We start from the raw sequence: 9,772 nt of genomic DNA on the forward strand, positions 1-9,772 counted from the left end.
AGCATATAATTGTTCATCCCCCCCTGCGTTGGTTGGATTGTTTCGAAGGTGTGGAGTTGTTCGAGTACCCCTGGTCCCGGGGAGGGGTACTAGGGTTGGCGAATGAGGAGAGGGGTATGTGCGGGCGGGACCTCCGAAAACCGACCCTTAGAGAGACTGATTTTTTCTGAAAAGGTGACCCTTAGAGAGACTTTATTACAATTTTTTCTCTGGAAATCAAAAAATTTCCTAAAAATCCTGAATTTTCCGACCGTTAGAGAAACAAATTTTAAACTTTCTGATTTTTCCGACCCTTAGAGAGACTTTAAAAGGTTGAGAAAAGTCAATATTGTTGGAATTTAAATGAAGAAATTAACCCTTTAACTACCGCGTCTTTTTATTCGTCCCGTGCCTATAATACCGAGCCATCTTTCAGAGGTGGTTGGTGAAATACCGGGGCGTTTTTACGAAAGAAAAAAAAAGACTGAATGACGAGATAATATGTCGTTTTTTATGAAATTTGTCGTTCTTTTTAGCTATTTTTAGAAATGCAGGATTCTTTAGATAAACCCCCTCATTACATCGAGAAAAAATTCAGGAAAATGTAAAAAAGACTGATATCAGCATGATTAAAATAAACAGTAACCTTTTATGCAATTTTTTAATTTTTTTTGGGATTTTAGACTAAAAATATTTTACGAATTTCAATTCTTCGGTATTTTTGGGCCGGCAACGCGTGCGAGATAACTCGTCATCAGTCTTTTTGGCACGGAACGCGATGACGAGATAACAACTCGTCATCGGTAGTTAAAGGGTTAATGTTTTATCGATTGGACGCCAGACGAAACAGTTTTTCTGAAGAAATATTTGATTGCAAAAAACGTAATAAGAGATGGCCTTTCGCGTTAACAAGATTATTTCCATTTGCTTAATCTCTAGAACAGCTATGAACGATAAAAAAATTCTACTTAATTTTCAATTTGAAAGATTTAAAGTCCAAGCGATAAAGCATTTTATTTTGAGTTTTATTTGAGTTAAACAACGTTTAAATTTAATCAAACTTTATATTAAAAAAAGCAAATTAAAAATGTCTAAAATATCAAAGAAAAAGTTAAAACAACCCGAACAATAGATGCGATCGTTTCATCATGTTTGGACAAAACTTTATTGGGTACTGGTGCATATCCTTGAATTATATCTGCTTCTTTGAAACGAAAAACCTTCAATGAAACACTTGAAGCCGCAAAGATAAATTTAGATAAAAATGGGATAATGGTGTTTTCAACGTAGGGTTTCAAATATGCCTTTTCATTTTCTTTGAAAATTCTTAACAACCCCAATTATACTCCCATAACTCTTTAGCGAAAACTCAAAATATCACTGTCTTGTGTTTTGAAGACGAAAATCACTTTTAAGCAGTGCTCAGCAATTAAAGAAAAGCGATCATGGGTAATATTTGTGGATAAAATCTGGGGAGAAAGGGTGGTACCCTGCCTTACCTTTGGGTACGTAACTAAGTAGCCATCGAAAGAGATACCCTTCGGATCGCAGCCGACTGTGGTCGAAAGGCTATTTCAAACATCTTAAATAGTGAACAGCTAAAAATTCGTTCAAGCAAGTTCCTTGTAAATCGAGATATTGAGGTAAACTTTTTCAAAACATCCAAACCTTCTAATTCAAGATAAGAATTTTTGTTGGATAACTTCAGACAACCCTGGGAAATTTGAGGAATTGAACTTTCAGCAAACGAGAAACCTGTTTCGTTCCAGGAGCCATAGGATAGAAGACGACTTCCTTTGGTATAGAAGTTGCTTTCATTTTGTATCTACAGGTTGTTCAGGAGTTTTGTCAATCTGGCTTTGTTTGGAAAATGTAAGACGCCACTTCTGATAAATATTTTGTGAGGGTTAATTTTCCTGTAAAAAGTTCATTTAATAAAGACATCTTTTGCAAAATTTAGGCGCTTTTTCCACAAAATAGATCGATTTTTTTATTGTTGTAAATAAAGTCAATGGTAACTTCAAAATAAACTCCAAATTACTGTATGCTAATAAAATTATTAGGGACAGCAATAGAACTTTTAAAGGAAAACAAGGGGGACAAAATAAGAGAAATCAAAAGCCTTTGGTTTAGTTTGTTAAAATACAGACAAATGTCGCAAAAAAGTTTTGATAGAGAGACTTTAATTCCAAGAGCAAACTTTATTTTGATAAAATGATAAAAGATTATTTTTACAAACGGTCAATTTTTATCCAATCCGTTTAAATTTTCTTATCAAGATGAATAATTTCACAGGCTTTTATATTATATACAAGTCAGGTGTAGTAAAAAGTTATTGTTTAAAACAAATAGGGGACTAAAAATGAAGATTTTAGTAGATGTCCCTGAAAAAAAAAAAGAAATAGTATAATGAAATTTATTGTAAATTTATGAAAAATTGATATATAAGTGAAATAAATGCAAAAACACTCTCTTTTAAAATAAGGAAATATCATTAAGTTTCTTTGAAACAAAAGAGGAGTTTTAATATGACCCTCATATTTTGACGGTTATCATTTAGAGGGGTGTAGTCTTTTTACATTGAAGTTCCCATGAAGATATCTTTCCAGGGATCTGGCACCGAATCTCGACGTCAAATAAAGAGGAAAACAAAGCAAAGAAAAAACAAAAGGCTATAGAGCAAAAGGTTTCAAAAACTTAAAGATTTATTTTACTTTTATACAGTTTGTAAAAAAATAACAAAGAAAACTATTGAATGAATGAAGAACACACAACAGATGTTGCACAAGACCTACTTCAGGTCAAAACCTTCATTTCCAAGAGATCAGCCCATTCTCTTCTTAAATGAAAAAGGCGGGAAAACAGGATGTTGTTATTTTTATCATTATACTTTGAACAAAGAGGAAATAAAAATAGGTCACTGTAAATAGCAAAACCCTTCTTTGCACACAGTCGTCCGGAAAAAAGCGAAGGAAATTACATGAAAAATCCACATAATGCATGTAACCTTTGAAAGCATAATATTTCATGTACTCCTTTGTGCTTAATTGTAAGGGTGGAATAAGCAGGGGTTTGGTACTCTGGGAGAAAATCCATAAAATGGGGAGGGGGTTAATGTTAAGTGATTTTGGGACTACGTGATTTTCCCAAAAATCCCTAAGAAAATGAAGGTTTTGGCACTTTTTAAGGAAAATTTCATAAAATGGGGGGGGGGGTCATTATGAAATACTATTATATTGGGGTGATTTTTTCCGAACAATTGCAAAGTGACTCCCCCTACAATTAAGCACAAAAGAGTATAGTACATATTCTATTCCGCAGTATTTTTTACGAGCACCCTGTTCTAAGATTGAGTTAAATTTCTTCAACTTGCCATAATACAATTTGAAAGGCGAGGCAGGTGTGATAGGGTCAAAAAAGAGAAGACAAAGTCCCAAAAATTTGACCACAATTTCTAGTATCAAGGGATCAAAATTAACGTTGGGCAATCTCTTTCGAATTGATTTAAAAGATTTAAATTCCAGGCACCTGACATTTAGTCAACAAACTTGATCTCGCTTTCATTCAATTATTTTTGTAAAGGTCCTTCTCTGTCCGAATTTAAATTTTGTTTTTGAGATACTAAGGAGTTCTCTCCGGCCAAATGATGATGGATGGTTTAGTGAAATAAATCGTTGTGGTGTTGCTTGGTTTGTGGGCTTTATTTATTTACAAAAAGAAGAATTAATAAAACTGAAAATGAAAAGATACAAAATTGAAAAAAAGTTGTAATACCTATAATGTATTGTGCTGTTGGTGGCCAAACAGTGCACTGCTACCTAGATGGACTCATTTCTTTTGCTTGTTGTTTGATTTTCTCATCGTATAAATGTTTCCCTTGGCTAAGGAACGAAGAAAAGTTAGTTAGAACTATTATAAATATATTGAGGCCCAAATCTAGGAAAAACTCGAGTATTACATGCTTAGTTCTTAGAATTTTCTTTCCATTTCTCATACAACAAAGAAGCATAATTTGTGCAATGTACTCAATTACATTGGCATCATTCAATACGCATATCATTTGGCTGAAAATGAAAAATGTATTCACCCAAAGCTTATAACAAAAGGCATAATTATTTTAAACCTAGACATTAAAGTTGGTGTCGACTTGGAAATGAGTTACACTGTCTTCTATCGAATATTACAGTATATAAAAATATATATTACCTGTGAATGACGAAAGCTTCTGCTTGAGCTGGATTGTTAAAATTGGGATCGTCAAGCAAAATTTGTATGCCCAATAAGATCTAGTGATGAAATGTAAATATGATTAATTCTCTCTATACGAAATTCAATATCAATCAATGCTCTAGCAAACAAACTTTGCTGAATCTCTAATTTTTTGAATGACTCGTCTTCAGGATAGACAACTCTATAGGCACTGTTATTTTCACTGGGAACGAAGGAAGATACGACGTAACCTAATGAATGACTTGCAATCATATCAAATCAAAATTATTATAAACAAAAACAAACCTGTTTGATAGTTATTTGTGGTACCCAGTCTTTTTCCAAAAGGGATAATGATACTTTTCCTGAGGGATAGATATTCGGATGAAGGATTGGTGGATCAAAAACACCTGTAGAGATCGAGTTAAATCAAAGATTTCGGTTATTATCACAAGAATAGGTAACACTGTCAAAAGAGACAGCAAGTTTTTAGCAAGTTTTTAGCAAGTTTATCAAAAGTGATTTAAAATCTAATCTACATTAAGGGAAGAAATCTTTGCGGAATTTAATTTTGTGGTTCACAGCTCAAAATTCTGAAGTTTTGCGTAATTCAATTTCGCCATTGAAAGGATTTTTTGTTTGAAATATGGCCTATTTTGCCCTAAAAGGCCAATTTTATAGGTGACTTTTTAAATCATGAGAATATTTGTGTTTCGCGGAATTTAATTTTGCGAATTTGTCGAAAAACTACAAAATTAAATTCTGCAAAAATTTGTTCCACTAAAATTTCTTCCCTTAAAGTAGCTAATGTAGATGGAACACATCCAAAAAAATGAACTAAACAAAGAGAATCCATTTCCAAAAATTTTTATTCAATTTTTAACGGTATGTAACATTATGTAACACAACCAAGAACCAACAACCAATAATAATATTTGTTAGGAAAGAGCAATCTCAAACTTGTTTTGAAGAGACAATCTAAATTAGAGGGGTCGGTCAAGATAAAAATTTCAGATCTCCCCTAGCCTTAAAAAACTATTCAATAAACTTAATTACATAGCGGTGGTTGATATGGATATTCTTCAGTGAAAGTTATGCATAGTTTGTATACACCTCCTTGCCATGGAGTCTAAAAACAATAGATACAAAAATTACAAAGTAAAAAGTAACATTAAAATGTTGTTGAAATGTATAAAAGTGTTTAAAATATCAGACTATTTATTTTTCTTGTATATAATAACATCAAGTCCATACAGTTTGTAATCATAATTATATCTTTTAACTTGGTAAGCATTTGATGACACTGTCATCAATAATTAAAATAAAACCAATAAAAGATTTATCAATGATGTAAGAAGTTGCATGCAAAGAATGTTACCTTTAGCTTTCCAGGAATTTCTAAGAAAGAAAAAATATATATTCTATTCAATTAAAGAAAGAAAAAAAAATTCTCTGTTAAGTAAAATATAACAAAATGTCCTTCTTTTGCCTGGTTTTTATCTATTTTAAATCATCTTTCTTGACTTATGATGAATAATGTTACTTACCGCAATTCCACTGTAACCAATTGATCTTTCCGTTATTTTGCCCAGGGTTAGCTTTAAAATCCTTAAAGAAACAAAATTATTTGAAATTTCCTCATTCTCCTGCATTCTCTCTCCTTCTAATAATATTGCAGCACCCTCCACCTTCCTGATACTGACCAGACAATCCAGATATGACTTTATTTCAAAATCAAAATTTGAGCTCAGAAATAATTCTCAGTATAGCAGTATTGTGACTTCCGTGTCTTATTTTGGCAACTCTCTTTAAACAATTTCACCCTTTCTCAGAATTATCAAAACAAATTTGTTGTCAAAGAGATTTAACAGTAAGTGAAAATACAGGCCAGAATATCAATCATCCCAAGTTAGAGCAGTTGACGGAAATTTGTTTTGATAACTCCACACCAAGTTTATCAATCATACTTTCTGTCATAATATGTCACGACAACTTTCACTGATAGTGCGCCCTTTTTAACTTTTTTTGTTTTCATTCAAAATGACCGGACACCGATTGGAGAATTAGAGAATACCCACCGCCTAATCGCATATCACCCGATGGGACTAACAAATAACGAGTGTGTACCTTAAGGGAACTTATTTTGGCAGGAACTTATTTTGACAAGTGGCAAAAATCCTGAAAATTTTTAATTTTGGCGAGAACTTATTTTGGTGATTGATGAATTTTTTTAATTTCGGCCGGAACTAATTTTGGCAAGTGACAATGTCAATCTGTTCTATTTTGCCTTATATATTTGAAGCTTTTTTTGTGAACTCAAGAAGTTATTAGGCAAAAACCAAAAAATTAATTTCGGCAAGAACTTATTTTGGCGAGTAAGTAAATTATTTAATTTTGGCGGGAACTAATTTGGGCGAATTTTTTCTAAATTTGCCAAATTTGCCAAAATTACTAGTTTCCGCCAAAATAAGTAACTTCCCGAGCGAGTGACGTCAAATGCCCCATCGTTTTGCCACTAATTTGTTCTAATTCGTTACAGACATTTGCGTGTGTTCCACTTCTGATTTTTTTCATATTTCGATTTAAAAGCCTACTCAGTGCGACAAAGAAATTGTGTATTTTTTAATACGCCGTTCATTAACTCAAATCAAATGACTTTGGAGGTTCGGTGAAATGGTGGCCGAATTGCCTCCCATGTTTTGTCAGATAGTCCCACAGATAGTCCCAAGAGCAGGTTGACGATACATGTCTTGGTCAATAGGTTTTTTTTTCTGACGTTCTTCCTTCAAAGTTCAGTCCAAGGTAAGTCTCAATAAATATGATTGTTCAAATCCCTGGACACTCAAGAACCTGGATCCATGGAAGTACCGCCTAATCCATAATTAAAAAATTTAAATGCCCCAAAACTTTCTATCGATTGTGATTGCTGTTAACTGGTTAAGGGTACAATTATTTGATCTTTTCTATATTCTTTTAATTGCTTGGCAATTTTTTAACAAAATATCAAGCATGGATGTTTCTATAGTTTTTGGCCAAATTTAGTGTGGAAAACAGCGAGATAGCACATTTTTGTGTGAAATATAAGCAATAGTACATTGATATCAAAATTTAAAAGTAAAATATACCTTTGGATGCGATTTTTCCCATTCTTTATGCTCTTCTTTTAATCTTTCTTTGACATCAACTTTGTTATTCGGCGCCATCTTGGATTTAGAATTCTACTTTCGCTTTCATCAACCCACGTGATATAAACACGAATTTGTATACTTCCCCGCAAATGATATTCAAAGAAAATTCATATTTTTGCTATACTTTCCCTATTTAAGTGGAGAAGAGCAAGACCTACTTTACACAGTAATTGAAACTTATTGATGTAAAAAGGCCCTTCCCGTCAAAAATTTACACGATCAAAAAACGTGTGTGGCTAGCAGGCTGTTGCTGTTGAACGAAAATGGATTCCTTCGCAAGTTTTGATCTTGATGACCGACTTTTAAAAGCAATTTCTAAACTTGGATGGTCGAAACCTACTGAAGTTCAAAGACGAACAGTTCCACTCGCCCTTGAAGGTAAAGATTTGATCGTAAGAGCAAAGACAGGGTCAGGAAAGACAGCTTCATATCTTATTCCAATCCTTCAAAATATTTTGAAAAAATCAAGAGTTGTTGACAAAACTACCCTGAAGAAAGTTGCTGTAGTATTGGTACCATCAAAAGAACTGAGCAAGCAAGCTTATAGAAATGCTTTGGAGTTGACAACAAGTTGTTCAAGAACTGTCAAAGTCCTTGATGTCGGGAACTCTTCTGTTCAAAATGTAGGATCGATCATTCCATCTGCTGATGTTTTGATAGGAACACCTGCAAAAATCCTTGCTCATATTAACAATAAGACATTCGATATGAAGTCTTCTATGGATTATCTTGTCATCGATGAAGCAGATTTGATGCTTTCTTTTGGATATGAAAATGATTTGAATACACTGGTCAAAAATTTACCCAAGATCTACCAGGCACTCTTGGTGTCTGCCACTATTGGCTCGGATGTAGAACATTTGAAAAGTCAAATTTTACGAGATCCAGTTGTGTTGAAACTTCAGCAATCAGACGTCCCAGAAGAGGGGAAGTTGAACCAGTTTATTGTCAAGTGTGAAGCTGATGACAAATTTTTACTTGCTTACTCTTTGTTTAAGCTGAATTTGATCCAAGGAAAGAATTTGATTTTTGTAAACTCAATTGACAAATGTTACCGCTTGAAACTATTCTTTGAGCAATTTTACATCAAATCTTGTGTTTTGAACTCTGAACTTCCCCAAAGTTCAAGAATCCATATTGTTGATGAGTTTAACAAAGGTGTTTATGACACTGTCATTGCCACAGATGAATCTGTTTCCATAGATACTGAGAAAACAAAAGCAAAGAAGTCTAAGAAGACAACTGACAAGGAGTACAATGTATCTAGGGGGATTGACTTTCAAGATGTTGATAATGTGATAAATTTAGATTTTCCAACAACTGCAGATGCCTATATCCATCGGGTAGGAAGAACAGCACGTGGTGATAACACTGGGACAGCCTTATCCTTTGTAGCAAGCCCAACTGATCAAACTAATCTTACAAAGCTGGAGGCCAAAATAAAAGATGGCTCTGGTGCAGATTTGAAGCCATATAATTTCAAAATTAATGAAATTGAAGGATTAAGGTACAGGGTAAATGATGCTTTTAATAATGTCACTAAATTGAAAGTTAAAGATGCTCGTTTGAAGGAAATTAAAGGTGAAATCTTCAATTCATCCAAACTCAAAACATATTTTGAGGATAACCCAACAGATCTGAAAGTCTTGCGCCATGACAAAATACTTGCACCAACTGAACAACGACCTCACATGAAAAATGTTCCTGATTATACCTTGTGTACCTGATTCATTAAAACAAGTCATGCTCAAACCAAAGCGTAAAAGGAAGCAACATATCCCTTTCCACGATAACAAGAAAAAGAAGCCAAAACATAACAATGACCCTCTAAAAACATTCAAAAGTAAAAAGAAATAAATAGAATGAATATGATTGTTTATGTAAAGTAGACTAAGTTTTTTAATCCTTTGGTATTTTTTAAACAAGATCGATTATTTTCAATAAGAATCAATATATATCCCTGAAAACTAACTCTTGATTCCAGTTTAATATTTTTTTTTTCACTTTGAGTGTTTTTGTTCATTCATTTTCAAAGTCCAATGTGCAAAATAATTGATAAGAATGTTGTTTAGAATTTTCATAATGAAACGAAAGAATCCTTGACTAATTTTTTTAACATTAAACTGTTTTATTTTGCTTTTTTTAAATTTCCATTGAATCTCTTGCCATAGAAATAGTGAAAAAAAACGTCAAAGAAGTCACTTAAAATGAGGCTGAAATCTTGAATTGTTATCATCGAAAAATTCTCTGCATTTTGTGGTAAGTTTTATGAATTAATTTTATAAAATAAATTCAACACTTGTTTTATTTGACCTATTGTGTTTAATACTAAAATGAACTTGTTTCAAGATAGAAGTTTCTCATGATAATTCTTAGCATCCTGGTGTAAGACACAT

General features: G+C 33.0%; 2 protein-coding genes across 3 annotated transcripts; one reads left to right on the forward strand and one right to left on the reverse strand.

The window, feature by feature from the left end:
- Positions 1-2,261: 2,261 nt before the first annotated feature.
- Positions 2,262-7,435, reverse strand: LOC136805914 (SUMO-conjugating enzyme UBC9-A-like). 2 transcript variants are annotated; one of them, XM_067062491.1, is made up of 8 exons: positions 7,314-7,435; positions 5,736-5,796; positions 5,567-5,586; positions 5,245-5,317; positions 4,495-4,598; positions 4,186-4,265; positions 3,754-3,860; positions 2,262-2,363 (listed from the first exon to the last, which is right to left on the reverse strand). In XM_067062491.1, exons 1-7 carry the CDS (start codon positions 7,389-7,391, stop codon positions 3,794-3,796), a joined length of 483 nt encoding a protein of 160 aa, XP_066918592.1. In that variant the 5' UTR covers positions 7,392-7,435; the 3' UTR covers positions 2,262-2,363; positions 3,754-3,793. The 2 variants fall into 2 exon arrangements, with proteins under 2 accessions (XP_066918592.1, XP_066918591.1); XM_067062490.1 differs by lacking the exon at positions 2,262-2,363 and having other exon boundaries at positions 3,662-3,860.
- A 135-nt stretch (positions 7,436-7,570) lies between these two features.
- LOC136805913 (probable ATP-dependent RNA helicase DDX56) lies at positions 7,571-9,347 on the forward strand. The gene is given in 2 exon segments (XM_067062489.1): positions 7,571-9,088; positions 9,090-9,347. Coding segments are annotated over 2 exon segments (1,593 nt in total). The 5' UTR covers positions 7,571-7,639; the 3' UTR covers positions 9,234-9,347.
- The last annotated feature ends 425 nt before the right edge of the window (positions 9,348-9,772 follow it).

This window comes from Clytia hemisphaerica, unplaced genomic scaffold, assembly GCF_902728285.1.
Source record: "Clytia hemisphaerica strain Z4C2 unplaced genomic scaffold, Clytia hemisphaerica genome assembly, whole genome shotgun sequence".
NCBI lineage: Eukaryota > Metazoa > Cnidaria > Hydrozoa > Leptothecata > Clytiidae > Clytia > Clytia hemisphaerica.

Coding starts and splice junctions, on each gene's coding strand:
- LOC136805914 (XM_067062491.1), bottom strand. CDS start 7,391: ATGGCGCCGAATAACAAAGTTGATGTCAAAGAAAGATTAAAAGAAGAG. Junction 5,318..5,566: donor AAATTCCTGGAAAGCTAAAG/GTAACATTCTTT, acceptor TATTGTTTTTAG/ACTCCATGGCAAGGAGGTGT. Junction 3,861..4,185: donor GAAGCTTTCGTCATTCACAG/GTAATATATATT, acceptor TTCGTTCCTTAG/CCAAGGGAAACATTTATACG.